A 19,964-nucleotide genomic window follows, 5' to 3' on the forward strand; every position below is an offset into this window, starting at 1 on the left:
AAATATATCACTGCAAGTAGAGGTGATAGAAAGTCTATCTAAAAGCATTAAAACTGGAACATTGATTACCGTTATTTTCCAAGGAAATTAAATAATTGAGCAAAAATTACGGGAAATTTTGTTAAAACTTGCCATAAATTTAATTGATTTACTGCTCAAATTTAGAAGAATAAAAAATCACGGGATTTTGAAATATAGTGGTCAAAACCTAATTGAAGGTTGTTTCCATTTTTACGCAAGGATGGTCAATTGATCATTTCATGTTCTTTTGAAATCTTTGATTTGGCAGCCCATACATAATAAGATGACACGTGGCCATTTCTTTGTAGTTTTGACACATGGCAAACGGTTTCTTCTTTAATATAATACTCCCTCCATTCAACAATTATCACCCCATTTCTCCAATTTATGTGAGGGGTATTATATTGAAGTGGGGTGATAAAAGTTGAATGGAGGGAGTATATGATATGATGATAATTTGAAGATATGAAATGCGGAATCAGATTATGTAAGTTTTTTTTTATTCATTCGTCACCATCATTTGTTTACCTATTCTATTTTAGGGCATCACAATCAATTGTTTACCTTTCTTATTCGGGAATGCTTTGATGAGATAATTTAATCATTCATATTCAATTTGTTCCACTTATCATCAATTAACTAATCTATTCCTCTTTCCCTAGTTTTATACCAAAACTAAAATTAAATAAATGACTGAGACGGATTGAGTAGTCTAGAAACTGACACTTTTAAGATGTAAGTAAACTCGGTATCTTATTTTAGAAACTTAAAAAGTTTTACACTACAAACAACACATAATTGAACTCGTAAATTCTAATGTCAAAATTTTATGTTTGTGGTTCCGGCTTATTTTTTTTTATTTTTTTATTTTTTAAATTATGCGCTACCCTCTTTATAGGCTAACTGTTACGTAATTTGCATTTTGTTTTCTCTTTTCTTTTATAATCTTAAATAATTGGTCTCTTCTTTGATGGACCCTACCCTTTTATGTTATAGACGGTTCTATGGGAGAGTTGCTTATTTTTTTTTTTTTTTTTTTTTTACTAGTTAGTGTAAAAGGTTAAGGCGGTTACTGTATTTAGTTTCTTGTTCTCCTACTTAATTGTATTAAAAAAAATCTAGAAAAGAAGAAAGAAACCAACATTTTCATAACAATGAAGTTATGTTTTAGAATATATCTTGAATATATCCTTGTTTTTGTGATTTGATGGACAGTTTTCGATGCGTTAAAGGAATGCCGAGGGCAGATAGTATGGTAGTGATGAAGGCATCAGTGTTAGTTTATTTCATTATTTATATTTCTTCTGGAATTCACATTAACAACAACAATGCATTTGGAGAGGCACTACAAATTCTATCCAAATCAAAACTCGAGAAATGTGAGAGGTCGTCTGCAGATGCTAACATTCATGGCGACCTCAATTGTACTCGCAAGATTTTGGTTAACATTGCTATTCCTAGCAACTCTGTATGTTGTTCCTCTTTTCCTTTGTCTGTGGTCGTCAAATGCTGGTCGTCTCGTAAAATGGTGTAATGATAACGACTGTCGTGTTTTTTGGTTTTGTTTTCAGAGTGGCGGTGAATCATCCATGGTGGCAGAAGTTGTGGAGGTGGAGGAAAACTCTACTAACAAGATGCAGACTTTGCGTGTACCTCCCGTGATTACAATCAACAAATCTGCTGCTTATGCCCTTTTCGAGCTGACTTATATACGAGTATGATTACTAGCTATATGGGACTATTATATTGCTGTCATGGCGGTTCAGTATATTTCTTACATGGCCTTGATTAATTTTCAGGATGTGCCTTATAAACCGCAAGAATTTTATGTCCAGACACGTAAATGCGAGCCAGATGCTGATGCAAGAATAGTGCAGATATGTGAGAGGCAATCTCTCTTTCTTCTTCCTTATTTATTGCGATGTTTACTGAATGTGCGCGTCTGTTTTGTTAGCGTAGAATGATTTTAACTTCTTATAATTCGTTCTATAGATTGAGGGATGAACAAGGACATATTATTCAAGCCTCTGAGGTATTGTATTTCCTGTGACTTATTTGTTCTATAGCCAGCTTCTCATCTTCTGTTGTGTTTCATTTCTGACATTCAGCCAATTTGCTGCCCTTGTGGGAATCAGAGACGAGTACCTTCGTCATGTGGAAACTTCTGTAAGTGTCTCGTATTTGACGTCTACATTAGTATTTGTGATATAATCTCATGTACTCTATGTCAACCAGTTGACAAGATAATAAAAGGAAAACCAAATACTGCACATTGTCTAAGATTTCCCGGGGATTGGTATGTTTACTCGTGCTTTTTTGCTCCGTTCCTTGTTTTCTGTTCACAACACTTCCTGTTGTAAATTCTGTATTAGAATGGTTTACTGCTCGACTTATGTGGCCTTTCTATGTCATATAGGTTTCATGTTTTTGGTATCGGACAGCGAACCCTAGGGTTTAGTGTTCGGATTGCAGTCAAGACAGCATCTAAAGTATCAGTAAGTTCTCAGAGTTTTTCTTCTTGATTATTTCTGTACAGAATCACCAAAATTAAATTGTGTAGAGGGTTAGCTTTGATGATTTCCAAATGCTTGACACGTTGATACTTGAAAATATGAACACATAATTTTCCTTGTTTGCCTATTTTTTGCTTGACTTCAAAAGTCTTTAAGAAAGATGATGTAAAAGAAGTCTAGTTTTTGACATATCCCTGTTGTTCTAGGAAGTGATTGTTGGTCCAGAAAACCGGACTGCGATATCCAATGACAATTTTCTCAGAGTGAATATGGTGGGAGATTTTGCTGGTTATACAAATATTCCGTCATTTGAGGATTTTTACTTGGTGATACCAAGGCAGGTATGCTTACTATCTTATGTGATTAAGGTTAACTAAATTGAACTCCGTCTAAGGCCAATATAAAAGATATGCTGAAATTGCTGTTAATCACTGAGATGTTTTTTTTTTTCATTCTATTTCTGTTTTGAAGCATGGACCAGGACAACCTCCAGATTTAGGGAGGAACTTTTCGTTGTGGATGCTTCTTGAGAGAGTGAGATTCACCCTTGATGGGCTTGAATGCAATAAGATTGGTGTCGGTTATGAGGCTTTTAATGGCCAGACAGACTTCTGCGCTGCCCCGTTCTGGAGTTGTTTACACAACCAGTTGTGGAATTTTTTTGAAGTTAGTAGATCAAGCTGTACATGCTTTCTTTCTTTGGTGATTTTGTGCATTTTTAATCATTTACAGTAACTTGTTTCCGACTTTCCATTTCAATCGAGGCCAAAGACTCGCTGTTCTTAGCTACTTGATTACGATGGGATAAGGAAAAATAACTCATTAAACCTGCAGGCGGACCAGAATCGGATTGGCAGGAATCAGCCACCTTTATATGGTGTGGTTGGAAGGTTTGAGAGAATCAATGACCATCCAGTTGAGTCATTTATTCTGTAAGAATAGTATTATGTAATTAAAGTGACAGTGTTATTTACTACCAGTGTGTGTAGGATGCAGGGCCTCGTTCGTTTTCCATCGGTATCACTGAAGTTCTTAATACAAATCTTTTGATTGAACTAGGAGCCGATGACATCGAATATGTTTACCAGAGGTTAATAATTTTGTCTATGAAGTATAATTAATTTTAGATGCTCTTCATTTTAGAATCATTTCTGCAATATTTTTAAATTGTTTTCGAATTTTATGTTGTAGGAGCCCTGGCAAAATTTTAGGAATTACTGTGCCTACATTCGAAGCACTTGCTCAGTTTGGGATTGCAAAGATTGAAACAAAGAATGTTGGTGAAGTGGAAGCATCCTACAGTTTGACGGTATGTTGATTCGTTTTCATTTGTGCTGCATAAGGTTTGCCAATCTTTTGAAATTCAGAATACGACTCTGATCTTTTATGGCCGGTGAGAACAGCTGCCAAGAGACTTACAGTAACTTGTTTTAGCGCCTCTTTAGTTAAATATTCAATCATAACCTGAGTTGAAAGATCTATATAATTTTTTTCATGGATGAAGTCGAAAACAGTACTCTAGTTTCTCAAAGTTGTGCCCTGTGTTATACTTCATTCTGTCTTTATAAATTGTAATGTTCACGAATCAGCTGACAATTCTGAGATTAGTCTGTCTGTCTTCTTTTGTGCAGTTTCAGTGTTCAAAAGGTGTGATGATGATGGAGGTACATGTGACGATACTCTCAAGTTCTTTAGTTGTGATTTACATGATTTATGTCTTTATAACTGAATGCTGCTTCCTTGAAAATCTAATTGCAGGAGCAATTCTTTATCATGAAGCCAGATGAGGTAATCACTCGGTCTTTTAAAATAGACCCAACCACTGATCAAGCTGCTAAATACGCTTGTTCCGGTAAATCTATTTGCTCCTCTCTTTTTTCTTATTTTGTGTCTGTTTATATTATTTTTTATGGGACTTTGGCAAACAGTTAGAATTTGATTTTTGCAAACTTATATTTGTCCCTGATGCAGCGATTCTAAAAGACTCGGAGTTCAAAGAAGTTGATAGAGCCGAGTGCCAGTTCACCACCACAGCCACAGTGCTAGACAATGGAACACAGGTATCTATCTGTACAGCCACTTGTGGAGGAAATATCAAGTATTACATACAATGTGCGTTGCTTTCAGAAATCATAGAATGACAGACGAGTATGCATGAACCAGCTGTAAAATGGTTCTTGTAGAATATACTTATATACATACGAGTACAGCGGAAAGTAAGACGCCTGCATATGTAAGATATTATCAGTTCAGTTGTGGTAGCAAATGCAGCTCTTAGAGGTTCATGTGCTTCGGTCTGAATTCTGAAATAATATAGATTAAATTAAAAACTTGCAGTACATGTAAATCAACCTAAAAAATAATCGAGTGGCATATTTAATTCTCGAGGCAAAATAATTCATGATCATAGCAACTGCAGGGACCATCCTTTCAACCGCCAGAGTCTGCAAAAAGTTTTTTCGAATCAATTAAAAACTTATGGAACAAATTCTGGGCTGGTTTGTCGGACTTCGTCACAGGAAAATCTTGCAGGTACATGTTTTGAAACTGTCAAACTTTTAAATATAGACCATTTGATTGATGATGGATTATTCTAAATCAATATTATTATAAATGCTGTTTTGAGCAGAAGCAAGTGTTTGGGGCTATTCGACTTCCACTGCCACATGCAATATGTTTGCATGAGTTGGGTAGTAATGCTTGGCCTATTCCTGTCCATCTTTCCGACTGGTAAACCATTTCTCCTTCCGATTCATTTCACATTCACTTACCTTTTAATTTAAACTTGCTTACCGATGTCTTGTATCTGACCGTGTAATAATTCTCATAATTTGCCTTGTTCAGTGCTTGTACTGTTATGGCTTTTGCATCAGAAGGGATTGTTTGATCCAATACACGACTGGTGGGAAGACCAATGTTGGGACGGTGAGCAGATCCACAAAACTGGCAGAAACCAAGGAGTTCATAATACTCATGGCCACGGTCATCACAGGAACCAAGTCAACCATCGCCGCTATAGACATGAGCTGAACCATAAACACAAGAGGAACTATGGTGAGTATAGGCATCACCAGTCGACCGCACACAGGCAGCTAAATGATCACAATCACTACCTCCACCATGTCCACAAGGACAGGCAGAAACATGGTAGGCATCGAAATGTTGGATTGATCCAGAACCAGGAGTCACATTTGGATAAAGACCAGGAGCATGATTTACGGCATCACAGGCATAGGAAGGATCGAAAAGTCATCAAAAGGACTACCAGGTTTCGGATAGATGATGAAGACGATTTCCATGAGCCTCGTAAGGATGATAAACATCACTTATTGGATGAGAAATATGGTATTAGAAGAAGAGATTAGATAGACCAACAAATTATTTATGTTCAAATGTAATCACGTTCTAAATTTGTATGAATATAGGGTAGCAGCATTATAACAAATTGTATTTACATTCTCTTTATTAGACGTCTTCGATTCTGATCTATTTGATAAAACACAAAAAAAGAAAACGAAACTAAAAATAGCAAAAATAAAATAGCGAAAACAAAAGTACAAAAATTTAACAATGTGAAAATAAAAATAGCCAAAATAAAATAGAAAATTTTGAAATGCGAAAATAAAAATAGCAAAATTAAAAATATAGCTTAAAATAACAAAAAGTACAAAAATTTAACAATGTGAAAATAAAAATAGCCAAAATAAAATAGAGAATTTTGAACTGCGAAAATAAAAATAGCAAAAATAAAAATATAGCTTAAGAATAACAAAAAATAAAATATGCGGTGAGCGTGGATCGAACACGCGACCTTCAGATCTTCAGTCTAACGCTCTCCCAACTGAGCTATCCCCGCAACTTGTTTCATGTTCTCACTCTTTTTTATATGCTGTTTATTACATTAACAGTATATTGTATTAGTATTATTGTCTTGTTTTTCTATTGGTTAAACGTTATTAATCTAAATTGGTTCATAATTAATAGTCTCAATCTCTTTATTATTTCATTTATCATTAATTCTTCGCTGATGATTTGGTGAATATTTTTCGGGACAGTAAGTTTCTATCCGTTATCTTGATATCTAGATTTCATACTCGGGCGTTACCCGGGTAATGTCTTATGTGCATACAAAATAATCTTATTTTTCATGACGTCTGTGCAGCACGGGTATACACATTAAAATCTGAGCTTGTACGAAATTGAATCTATCTATATCTTATTCCTAATAATAATCATTATAATTACAGAGTATATTGTCTCATTAGAGTCCTTGATTGACTATCATCTTACAACTCAAATTGGGTCGTTAATAACTATTGTATGGTCTAGTGAGATGCATAAAATGCCTAGATGTTTTCACAAAATCTCATTGAAGACGGCACGTATCCGTCACTTTGGAGTGACGGATACCATTTTCTCTCACAAATGACCCAAATAGAGGAGAGATGGAAGCACGTGGGGATGCCCCCACCTTGTCCCCCTATCCGTTTTATGAGTGACATTACCCGTCACTTGCTCCGACCCGTTTTCAGCAAGACTAACTGAGATGTTTTTTTCCATCAAAAATAGAGTTAAATTTATACACACATTCCTAGTAAATACCATCATTATTGGAAATATACAATATAGAGTATGTGGTTTTTTTTTTTTTACTCTTTTTCATAATGCAACATACTTCGCCCCTCAAGTATAACACTATTTTCGTTACATCGCTCCACATCATTTTCCCTCTTTCATCTTACAACAAAGCATCTTTCGAACAATTAGTCTTGCTGAAACGGGTCAGAGCAAGTGACGGATAATGCCACTCATGATGAGAATTTGCGGAAGTGGATTAATAGAAAAATAAAATAAAAGGATATTTGCCATGAATTCTTATGTCGAATTCAAGTCAATGGGATATTTACTCGGTGCTAGACCTATAACACGAGTAATGAGTGAGAATACTCAAGACCTATTGAATATTACTCGGGCTAAAGTTTGATCGCGTCAAACTCTAACATTTTTTGGATCGAATGCATCAATCATGAATTACAAACTTGTAAAACATTAGGCTTTTCTTTTTTTATTCAAAATCTCGTGTGTTTCTACAAGAGATTAGGATGGCTATATATAGCCTTACAAAATAGTAAAAGGAAACCTAAAAGCCATGCTATTAAGAAAAGTTATTATGACACATAATGATAATCATAATGAACCAATTAAGATAGCTAATAAAGTTATTTTAATAGCTCAATTAAACCCCTATTTCTTCCTAAATTAATCCCTCCATCGACTTGTATCCGTACTCGTATCATCCGCCCTTTCTTCAAAAAGAATCGTCCCGATTCTTGGACCTATAATATGGGTTATCAAAAGCCGATCAACCCTCGAACTACCTCGTTCGAGTTTAACCTTTGAATTCCAATCGCAACCGGAAATTCAACCAACATCTTGACTTTGACATGCCTTAAGACCGTTTGGGAACAATTTTTTTTTTTTTCACGGATGAACAGTAACACGGCTCGTGAACAGTATTTTTTTTATTTATTTTTTTTGTTTTTTTGTCTTTTTGTCTCCGTCACGCCTTGAATAACAAATCACTAGAAACTTGTTCCCGAGATGCAAAACCGATTAACCCTCAAACTACCTGCTTGAGTTTAACCCTTGAACTCCAATCGCAATCGGAAATTCAACTAACAACTTGGTTTTGATACGCCTAGGACCGTCTAGATTTAGAAAAATCAAGAGCTGAAGCTCTGATACCATATGATGCGATTATGTGGAAGCGGATTAATAGAAAAATAAAATAAAAGGATATTTGCCATGAATTCTTATGTCGAATTCAAGTCAATGGGATATTTACTCGGTGCTAGACCTATAACACGAGTAATGAGTGAGAATACTCAAGACCTATTGAATATTACTCGGGCTAAAGTTTGATCGCGTCAAACTCTAACATTTTTTGGATCGAATGCATCAATCATGAATTACAAACTTGTAAAACATTAGGCTTTTCTTTTTTTATTCAAAATCTCGTGTGTTTCTACAAGAGATTAGGATGGCTATATATAGCCTTACAAAATAGTAAAAGGAAACCTAAAAGCCATGCTATTAAGAAAAGTTATTATGACACATAATGATAATCATAATGAACCAATTAAGATAGCTAATAAAGTTATTTTAATAGCTCAATTAAACCCCTATTTATTCCTAAATTAATCCCTCCATCGACTTGTATCCGTACTCGTATCAACTCACAAAACGGATAGGGGGGACAAGGTGGGGGCACCCCCATGTGCTTCACTCTCTCCTCTATTTGGGTCATTTGTGAGGGAAAATGGTATCCGTCACTCCAAAGTGACGGATACGTGCCATCACAAATGAGATTTTGTGTCTTTCGAAATTTAATGTAAACCAGTAAATTAATTTAGAGCTTCCGCTAAGAAGCTCACGTACAGCTCATTATAAGCTAGTTCTCCATCTGACCCTACCTTGTGCACTTGTGCAGCTAGTTAACACCCCCTCCCGGCCTGGCTGAGTTAAGGCCTGGCCAGTGGAGGCGGACCCGCCTGTCCAGAGGAGGCATGCCTGCCTGGCCCGGCTCGTCATCAGGTCTAACCTGAGTTTTGTACCAATGTAAAGAGCATATATAAAATAAATGTATTAATCTTGTTATTACTAGGAGTATACAATAACATGGTACACATATATAATAAACGTACACCAACAATTAATTCCGATATTTTATTTCGATATTACAAATATTGAGCACTTAAATATTTATAAAAATGATGATTTATTAGTGATATTATAATATATTTATTAAAAAAAAAACTATGAAAATATATAATTAGATTTGTGGTAGAAAAAATGCTATCATTAGAGTAAAAATTTCATATTATTTGCATTTATTAAAAATTGTATACTTTTTAGTATGTTATGTCCCACATTGAAAAATAATATAGGTGTGGTGAATATACTACGTATAAATAATAAAATTGTCTCAGACCGAAAGATTAGCATAAGATGGAGTGATTCTATGGTTATAAATAGAAGGTCTCATTGGGACTTAGATATCAATCCAAAAGCTTTTGGTTATATTCAGTATGTCTTATAGAGCTTTTAAGAGAGTATATCATTATCTCCATGATATGATATATATTTTCTATGTTATATTCCAGTGATATTTATAATTTTTATTTATATTCGGCAAAAATGTATCGTAAAAAAATATTATGAAAATTATATAATGAGATTTGTGGTAAAAAAAAAAAGATATTATCATTAGACTATAAATTTCATATCATTTGCACATATTTTAGTTATGATAAAAAAAATAGAAAAAAAAACTTAAGAATATTAATAGATAATATAGTATTCGCTTATTATTAAGGCGAGTTTGATGTCGAATTAGGTGCAAAAAATATGGTGTACCTCTAAGTTATAAGTATATTATTTGTTTCACATTGAAAAATAATGTAGGTGTGATGAATAAACTACATATAAATAGTGGAATTGCCCAGCATCAAAAGATTATCATAAGGTGAGTTGATCCGATGACTATAAATAAGAGTATAATTGAACTTAGGTATCAATACAAAATCTTTTGAATCTCATAAGTATTGTCTTTGAGTACTCTTATAAGATTTACAACCTTTTTTCATTAACAAAGTGTTATCTTTTATTTTATTTAAAAATGATATTTTAATCATATGTAAACAGATAATTAAACATAGATGTCACATTATTTAAGTTAATTAACCCGTTGCTACGCACGAGTGTCAAACTAGTAAAATCAATGATATTACAATATTAAAGATTCTTTTCTTATATAAGTTCGGTCCATGATCCGGTTTGTGGTCCATTTGATTTGGTCTGGGACCGGACCGAAGACCAAAGTAGAGCAAAAAAAATAGACCGTGAACAGGACCAAATAAAATACGGTTCAGTTTGGTCCGAACCAAATAATGTGGTGCGATCAGGTCTTTAGTCCGGAACACTAAGTGAACGAACACCTAATAGTCCGATCAGGTCATCTTCATCACTATCATTTTCACTGCTGCAAATCGATCGTCATTTTTCTCCGATTGAATTCTGGTAATTTTCTTAAATCATTTGGTGAGCTTTTACTTTTCTATTATCGATTCCTTCTTCTCTTTCTCCTTTTTTCTGGAAAAAAATGTCTTCCCCTTTTTCTAAATTAGGGTTTCGATTTCTCCCTAATTTGCAATTTAGTTACCGTTATTTCTGCAATTCTGCGCATTATAAGGCTACTCCTATTGTTGATTCTCGAATGTTTCTGGATTATGTTAGACAACAATGTCAATTAGGCTTTACTAATCTCCAATTTCCCCTTAATCTATTCCATCAAATGATGTCTCTCGTGCGCCGACCTTCGATTACCCATTTTAGTAGGCTATTTGTCGCCATGCTCAAATTCAAACGACTACATCCTCACACTACTGTCATTTCTCTCTTTTCGCATCGCGACTTATCCGGTACCCGACACGATTTGTATTCCATTTGCATCCTCGCTAATTGTTACTGCCACTTAGGCCGTGTTGATTTCGGGTATTCTCTCCTTTCCAAGTCCCTTAAGCTTGAGTATCCCTTTGAGTCTGATTTAGTTTTCTTTACCACCTTAATTAATGGCCTTGTGCACAATAACCAATTTCCACAAGCTGTTGAGTTGTTCGACGTAGTTGTCGTTAAGCTAGGTATTCAGCCAGATATATTTACCTATTATACCATGGTGAAAGGTCTATGCGGGATTGGGGACAATGCCGGCGCTATCCACTTGCTCCGCCAATTGAATTCTAGCCCCTTGGGTTGTAAGCCTAGCCTCATCATGTTCAACACTATTATCCATAGTCTGGGAAAAGATAAACTCTTAGCTGAGGTTAAGGAAATGTTGCTTGAGATGATTGAGAGCAACATTGCACCCAATGTTTATACTTACAACATGTTGATTCACATGCAATGTAAAGACGGGATGATTGATGAAGCACAAGCCCTTATACAGATAATGACTAAACAAGGTGTGGCTCCTGATGTATTTACTTATAATACTTTATTGAATGGCTACTGCTTGTGCGGCCAAATGGACAAGGCAAGAGAGGTATTTGATTTAATGATTCAAACCCACTGCCAACCTAACGTTGTGACTTACGGTACTCTGATCAATGGATATGTTAAACTTAAAAGCATTGACAAGGCCTTCGACGTGTTGCAAGAAATGTTTGAGCGAGGGATTGCCCCTGATGCAGCGGTTTATTGCACTCTTATAGATGGGTTGTGTAAATCTGGTAGGATCCCAATGGCACGTCAGCTCTTCAATGACATGCAAATCTATGAAATAAAGCCAGATGTTTGCACTTATGGTTCCTTATTAGACGGGCTATGTAAAAATGCACAGCTTGATGAAACAAAGGCATTGCTCAAGGAGATGGAGTGTAATGGAATTGCTCCTGATATTGTCATCTACACTATCCTAATTGACAGTTTATGTGAGGCTGGCCAGGTTAAAGATGCTGAAATCCTTGTCTCTGATCTCCTATCAAGGGGTATGGTACCCGGTCATATAACTTATACGACAATGATTTAAGGGGTATTGCAAAGAAGGTCGTATGAATACAGCTATGAAGCTTCTAAACAAAATGAAGCAAATTGGATGCTCTCCTGATGTCGTGACTTATACCACACTCATAGATGGATTGTGTAAATTTAATAGGATCCCAGTGGCACGTCAGCTGTTCAATGAGATGCAAATATATGGAATTAAGCCAGGTGTTTGCACTTATGGTTCCTTATTAGACGGGTTATGCAAAAATGCACAGCTTGATGAAGCGAAGGCATTGCTCAAGGAGATGGAGTCTAATGGAGTTGCGCCTAATATTGTCATCTTCACTATCCTAATTCGCGGTTTATATGAGGCTGGTCAGGTTAAAGATGCTGAAAACCTTGTCTCTGTTCTCCTATCAAGGGGTATGGTACCCGATCATATAACTTATAGTACAATGATTAAGGGGTATTGCAAAAGAGGTCTTATGAATACAGCTATTGAGCTCCTTAACCAAATGAAGCAAGTGGGATGCCCTCCCGATGATGTCACCTATAATACAATTATACGAGGATTCATATTCAACGGCGATTTGCGAAATGCATTATGTTTCCGTGATATAATGGTTAACGAGGGATTTGAGGCTAATGCTAACACTCTTTCTTTGTTACGTAACCATTTATCGCATGATAAACCAGAGAGTTTTTCCTGCTAAATTGTCAAGACTTGAAGATTAATGATTTGGTCAACTATGAGTTGGCTAGATGGGCAATGTAAGAATGCACAACTTGATGAGGCAGTGGCATTTCTCAAGGAGATGGAGTCTAATGGAGTTGCTCCTAATATTGTCATCTACAATATCCTACTCCCTCGTATTCACTTGGTTCTTTATGTATTCCACCCTAACCCAACCTCAAATGTAAAGGGTAAAAGTGTAATTGGTTTCATTAATACCAATTGCCTAAAAAAGCGACCCAAATATCAAATGTAAAGAACCTGGTGAATAGGAGGGAGTAATTGATAGCTTGTGTGAGGCAGGCCAAGTGAAAGATGCCGATAACCTAGTTTCTGATCTCCTGTCCAAGGGTTTGGTACCAGATCTTAAAACTACAATATCATGATCAAAGGCCTGTGTAAAAAAGGTTTTATGACTGACGCTATAGAGCTACTAAACAAAATGAGGCATAATGGATGCTCTCCCGATAGTGTCACTTACAATACCATTATGAGAGGATTCATTTTCAATGAGGATTTGCAAAATGCATTATGTTACCATGATATAATGGTTAAGGGGGCTTTGAAGCTGATAATTACACTCTCTTGTTGTTCCTTAAACGTTTATCGCATGATAATTCAGAGTTTCTCCAGAAGTTTCTAAATTGATGACTTGATGATCATTTCTGCTTGGAATCCGGTTTTAGGATATTTGAACAAGGACATATTATTGAAGCCTCTGAGGTATTGTATTTCCTGTGACTTATTTGTTCTATAGATTGAGGCATGAACAACCGGCTTCTCATCTTCTTTTGTGTTTCAATTCATTTCTCACATTCAGCCAATCTGCTGTCCTTGTGGAGATCGGAGACGAGTACCTTCGTCATGTGGGAACTTCTGTAAGTGTCTCGTATTTGACGTCTACATTAGTATTTGTGATATAATCTCATGTACTCTATGTCAACCAGTTGACAAGATAATAAAAGGAAAAGCAAATACTGCACATTGTCTAAGATTTCCCGGGGATTGGTATGTTTACTCTCTCTTTTTCGCTTCGTTCCTTGTTTTCTGTTCACAGTAGGCCGACACTTCTGTTGTAAATTCTGTATTAGAATGGTTTACTGCTCTACTTATATGGCCTTTCTATGTCGTGTAGGTTTCATGTTTTTGGTATCGGACAGCGAACCCTGGGGTTTAGCATTCGGATTGCAGTCAAGACAGCATCTAAAGTGTCAGTAAGTCCTCAGAGTTTTTCTTTTTGATTATATCTGTACAGAATCACCAAAATTAAATTGTGTAGAGGGTTACCTTTGTTTTCTGAATGCTTGGAAATTGTGATAACAACTTGTATTCTACGACACGCTCACGCTTGAGAATATGATCAAAAGTCTTAAAGAAAGATGATGTAAAGGAGGCTAGTTTTTGACATATTGCTGTTGTTATAGGAGGTGATTGTTGGTCCAGAAAACCGGACTGCGATATCAAATGACAATTTTCTCAGAGTGAATATGGTGGGAGATTTTGCTGGTTATACAAATATTCCGTCATTTGAGGATTTTTACTTGGTGATACCAAGGCAGGTATGCTTACTACCTTATGTGATTAAGGTTAACTAAGTTGAACTCAGTCTAAGGCCGATACAAGATATGCTGAATTGCTGATAATCACTGAGATGTTTTTTTTTTTCATTCGATTTCTGTTTTGAAGCATGGACCAGGACAACCTCCAGATTTAGGGAGGAACTTTTCGTTGTGGATGCTTCTCGAGAGAGTGAGATTCACCCTTGATGGGCTTGAATGCAATAAGATTGGTGTCGGTTATGAGGCTTTTAATGGCCAGCCAGACTTCTGCGCTGCCCCGTTCTGGAGTTGTTTACACAACCAGTTGTGGAATGTTTTTGAAGTTAGTAGATCAAGCTGTACATGCTTTCTTTCTTTGGTGATTTTGTGCATTTTTAATCATTTACAGTGACATGTTTCCGACTTTCCATTTCCATTGACTCGCTATTCTTGGGTTCTTGACTACGATAGGACATTGGGAGTTAAATTAGCTCAGGATATTTCCCCTTGGGCAGGACTGGTAGGATCCTAACTCCAGGTAACTGTTTTGCAGGCTGACCAGAATCGGATTGGCAGGAATCAGCCGCCTTTATATGGCGTGGTTGGAAGGTTTGAGAGAATCAATGACTATCCAGTTGAGTTCTTTATTCTGTAACAATAGTATTATTATGTAGTTAAAGTGGCAGTGTTATTTACTACCAGTGTGTGTAGGATGCAGGGCCTCGTTCGTTTTCCATCGGTATCACTGAATTTCTTAATACAAATCTCTTGATTGAACTAGGAGCCGATGACATCGAATATGTTTACCAGAGGTTAATATTTTTGTCTATGAAGTATAATTAATTTTAGATGCTCTTCATTTTAGAATCATTTCTGCAATATTTTTAAATTGTTTTTGAATTTTATGTTGTAGGAGCCGAGCCCTGGCAAAATTTTAGGAATTACTGTGCCTACATTCGAAGCACTTGCTCAGTTTGGGATTGCAAAGATTGAAACAAAGAATGTTGGTGAAGTGGAAGCATCCTACAGTTTGACGGTATGTTGATTCTTTTTCATTTTTGCTGATCGAATATGGATTTGCCAAATTTTTGAAATTCAGAACACGAATCTGATCTTTTATGTCCGGTGAGAACAGGTGCCAAGAGACTTACAGTAACTTGTTTTAGCGCCTCTTTAGTTAAACATTCAATCGTAACCTGAGTTGAAAGATCTATATACTTTTTTTCATGGAAAAGTCGAAGACTGTACCCTAGTCTCTCAAAGTTGTGCCCTGTGTTATACTTCATTCTGTCTTTATAAATTGTAATGTTCATGAATCAGCTGACGATTCTGAGATTAGTGTGTCTGTCTTCTTTTATGCAGTTTCAGTGTTCAAAAGGTGTGATGATGATGGAGGTACATGTGACGATACTCTCAAGTTCTTTAATTGGGTTTTACATGATTTATGTCTGTATAAGTGAATGCTACTTCCTTGAAAATGTAATCGCAGGAGCAATTCTTTATCATGAAGCCAGAAGAGGTAGTCACTCGGTCTTTTAAAATAAACCTAACCACTGATCAAGCTGCAAAATACGCTTGTTCCGGTAAAGCTATTTGCTCATCTCTTTTTTCTTATTTTGTCTGTTTATAGTATCATTTTTAATGGGACTTCAGAATTTGATTTTTGCAAACATGTATTTGTCCCTGATGCAGCATTTCTGAAAGACTCGGAGTTCAAAGAAGTTGATAGAGCCGAGTGCCAGTTCACCACCACAGCCACAGTGCTAGACAATGGAACACAGGTATCTTATCTGTACAGCCACTTGTGAAAGAAATCACATTTTGAGCAGAAGCAAGTCTTCGGGGCTATTCGCCGTCCACTGTAGAATTGTTTACTTGAATCCTGAAATATAGATTAAATTTTAAAAATTGAAAAATACTTGAGAGGCATTAGGTGTAAATCATGTTTTCCATTGTAGAATTTGTTCCATGATATCATATATTTAATAGCAACCTTTATTTACTTCTCGAGGCAAAATAATTCACGATGATAGCAACTGCAGGGACCCTCCTTTCAACCGCCATAGTCTGCAAAAGGTTTCTTTGAATCCATTAAAAGCTTATGGAACAAATTCTGGGCTGGTTTGTCAGACTTCGTCACAGGAAAATCTTGCAGGTACATGTTTTTTGACTCTGCGAAACTTGAAAGCTTGTTAATCTTTTTAAATATAGACCATTTGATTGATGTGAGTTCTGATTGGATTCTTCTAAATAATGCTGTTTTGAGCAGAAGCAAGTGTTCGGGGATATTCGACTTCCACTGCCACATGCAATATGTTTGCATGAGTTGGGTAGTCATGCTTGGCTTATTCCTGTCCATCTTTCCTACTGGTAAACCATTACTCCTTCCGATTCATTTCACATTCACTTACCTTTTAATTTAAACTTGCTTACGGATGTCTTGTATCTGAGCGTACGTAGCATAGTTTACCAGCTGGTTTAACCGTGCAAGTGTAATTACATTTACTTAATGGTATTCTCATAATTTGCCTTGTTCAGTGCTTGTACTGCTATGGCTTTTGCATCAGAAGGGATTTTTTGATCCAATATACGACTGGTGGGAAGACCAATGTTGGGACGGTGAGCAGATCCACAAAACAGGCAGAAACCATGGAGTTCATAATACTCATGGCCGTGGTCATCACAGGAACCAAGCCAGCCATCGCCACTATAGACATGAGCTGAACCATAATCACAGGAGAAACCATGGTGAGTATATGCATCACCAGTCAACCGCACACATGCAGCTAAATGATCACAATCACTACCTCCACCATGTCCACAAGGACAGACAGAAATATGGTAGGCATCGAAATGTTGGATTGATCCAGGACCAGGAGTCACATTTGGATAAAGACCAGGAGCATGATTTACGGCATCACAGGCATAGGAAGGATCGAAAAGTCATCAAAAGGACCACCAGGTTTCGGATAGATGATGAAGACGATTTCCATGAGCCTCGTAAGGATGATAAACATCACTTATTGGATGAGAAATATGGTATTAGAAGAAGAGATTAGATAGACCACTAAGTGCACTAAGTGTATTTACATTTTCTTTTTTTGGCATTTCGGATTCTGATTTATTCGATATCTATCTATTTCACCTTAACATAAAAGTCCCTTAGCCTGTGTACTGTTAACAGTTAGATTAGGGTTTACTAATAAAATGAAAGCATTCGTTACTCGTTAACAGTTACAGTTGTGTTATGACATCATGATTGCTGAGTTTGTGATTGGTTTTCATTGTTGACTTTTGGATGTATACAAGAACAGGTTAGCAACTTCTAATTTGACATGTTTGTAATCTTTTGGGTGAGGACCCTGAAACTGAATAGGCAAAGGAGACTTCGGCCGTGTCTTTCAAGGTCGATTACAGGCCATGCTAGGTTTATGATTGTGCTTTGGGTGAGTTTTGTATGTGATGTTTTCTTTAAGAGTTGTGATATGTGAATGATGATTATTTTCTACTGATTGTTCACTCAGTAAATCAGTAATGTTATATAGTACTTCTCAATGGATTAATCTCACGTCGACACGTCTCGTCTAAGTTACGTACTCCGTATATTATTCCGTCTTATCTTTTAGGACTGCGCACGCAAAGATGGAAGAATCAATTATGGATATATATGATTTCTTTTATATGATTTCTTTTGTTGTGAATTTGTGTGGGAAAACCACAAATACGACAAATGGGGTGAGTTAGAAAAATATCAAAAATAATAAATGCGACAAATGAAGCGAAATACGACAAATGGGATGAGTTAGGTAAATATAAAAAATAATTAATACGATGAATGAAGCGGGTTAGGAAAATATCGAGAAGCCAAAAAATGCGGTGAGCGTGGATCGAACACGCGACCTTCAGATCTTCAGTCTGACGCTCTCCCAACTGAGCTATCCCCGCAACTTGTGATTTTACCCTCCGTTCCGAGTATATATTCTTTATTATGGAATCAGTATTCGTCCTTGATTCAATTGTATAATTATTTGTCTTGTTTTTCTATTGGTCAAACTTTATTAAATTAAATTGGTTCATGATTGATGGTGTCAAGATCTTTATCATGGAATTATTCCGTTTATTATTATTTCTTTGATGATGATTTGGCGAATACGATTTTGGGAGATAATTTCTAACTATTATATTAGTTTGATAAATTGATTTCAATATATAAATTTATTGTGAAACTAATTAAACCATCCCCTTAGTAATCTTTTTTATTATATTATTTCTCATTTCTTCTTGTCGAGTATAAAAAATTAACACCTTACATGAGCCAATGAGCCATGACATTTTCTAACTTATATTTGTCATATGTAACACAAGTACTATGTTGACTAAGTTTTACATTAATTTCACTAAAGCTATCTAAATAATTATATTTAATACCACAAATTATACGATATTTTTTGTATGAATCTGTTTTGAAAAAAAATGTTGTACATATTAGGACAATAACAGCGGGAACACTACAGCGGTTGTAAAAGAACCGTAATTAATTTTTTGCGAAAATCTCAGGCGCGAAACTTATTCACCTTTTTCACAACAATTGTGCCTGGGTGTATGATATAATTTACCACAATAGTTTGATCATGATTAAATTATTAAAGTTTATGTGAGACATTTTTTTTTTTTTCAATAATCGTATCAAAAACCGCGTATCCGGTTTTGTTTTTATCCGATCCAGACCAAATATGTTTTTGAAAAACCATATCATATATACGAAAATTCATGTAATCTATACTAAATAATAAAACAACAACCATAACACATTTTTTCCCCGCCAAACTACTCATACCTCATTTCTATTGAAAATTAATGTATTTCCTAAAATAACTCCTAAATTGAAGCAATAAATAAAGAAAAACAAATTAAGTTTGTTACCTCATTTTCAAATACCATAAATTTTCGATATTTTAAGATATTTTTTGGTACATAGTATTTCTAAGTTATACTTAGCAATTAAAGTATTAAACGATAATATGTAACTTGTAACTATTGATTGCTTTTGAAATTCTTAGTATGTATTAACTAGCCTTACACAGTTATATGTATCATGCGGTAAGAAAAATAATTGAGCGATGAGTCCATAATGAAATTATATTTATGGTAGTTTAACATATACATGAAATTATTTTTCTTAGCAATATAGTCAGTGAAATAAGCCTAATTTTTTTGTCTAATCATCATATAAATATTTTTGAACAGATTTTCTAAAAATTATTAGACTTCTCTTATTTTAAGCCATCTTAAATTGAGTTTCGACAACCTAATATTGCTCAATTGTCTCAATATCATGAATTTAGCATCATTAATTGTCATTTATATGGTACTATGAAAAATAAAAGTTATTTTTTGTCAAATGATCACGGGTGTACGAGCAAATTGGTCTTTGAACGTGTCATCATATGAGGTTTTATGAAAACGGAAAGCTAATTTTTTGTATTTAGTCTATTAACAAGGTTAATATACTGGACGAGTCATATATAATACGTGTCATGTTATATGGGTCAGAGGCGGACCAAAGTTAGAATACTGGTAAAAACAATTTAACACCTTTTTTTAACATCTTCATTA

General features: G+C 35.4%; 2 protein-coding genes, 2 non-coding genes and 1 pseudogene across 4 annotated transcripts; 3 read left to right on the forward strand and 2 right to left on the reverse strand.

Annotated features, from left to right (window-relative positions):
* Positions 1 to 411: 411 nt before the first annotated feature.
* Positions 412 to 6,074, forward strand: LOC141605208 (protein HAPLESS 2). Its single transcript, XM_074423893.1, has 19 exons — positions 412 to 508; positions 1,237 to 1,489; positions 1,593 to 1,736; positions 1,821 to 1,909; positions 2,014 to 2,053; positions 2,130 to 2,187; positions 2,257 to 2,317; positions 2,438 to 2,516; positions 2,741 to 2,875; positions 3,006 to 3,200; positions 3,369 to 3,449; positions 3,524 to 3,624; positions 3,726 to 3,843; positions 4,166 to 4,198; positions 4,293 to 4,386; positions 4,506 to 4,594; positions 4,954 to 5,066; positions 5,164 to 5,264; positions 5,379 to 6,074. Exons 1-19 carry the CDS (start codon positions 492 to 494, stop codon positions 5,897 to 5,899), a joined length of 2,322 nt encoding a protein of 773 aa, XP_074279994.1. The 5' UTR covers positions 412 to 491; the 3' UTR covers positions 5,900 to 6,074.
* Positions 6,075 to 6,317: 243 nt separating this feature from the next.
* On the reverse strand, positions 6,318 to 6,390 carry TRNAF-GAA (transfer RNA phenylalanine (anticodon GAA)). The gene has a single exon. It is a non-coding gene; the product is annotated as a tRNA-Phe (tRNA).
* A 4,109-nt stretch (positions 6,391 to 10,499) lies between these two features.
* Positions 10,500 to 12,284, forward strand: LOC141605209 (uncharacterized). Its single transcript, XM_074423894.1, has one exon. It carries the CDS (start codon positions 10,696 to 10,698, stop codon positions 12,118 to 12,120), a length of 1,425 nt encoding a protein of 474 aa, XP_074279995.1. The 5' UTR covers positions 10,500 to 10,695; the 3' UTR covers positions 12,121 to 12,284.
* Positions 12,285 to 12,826: 542 nt separating this feature from the next.
* LOC141607143 (protein HAPLESS 2-like) lies at positions 12,827 to 17,505 on the forward strand (annotated as a pseudogene).
* A 715-nt stretch (positions 17,506 to 18,220) lies between these two features.
* TRNAF-GAA (transfer RNA phenylalanine (anticodon GAA)) lies at positions 18,221 to 18,293 on the reverse strand. The gene has a single exon. It is a non-coding gene; the product is annotated as a tRNA-Phe (tRNA).
* Between the last annotated feature and the right edge of the window lie 1,671 nt (positions 18,294 to 19,964).

The sequence above is a fragment of the Silene latifolia genome, chromosome 10 (genome assembly GCF_048544455.1).
Source record: "Silene latifolia isolate original U9 population chromosome 10, ASM4854445v1, whole genome shotgun sequence".
Lineage (NCBI taxonomy): Eukaryota > Viridiplantae > Streptophyta > Magnoliopsida > Caryophyllales > Caryophyllaceae > Silene > Silene latifolia.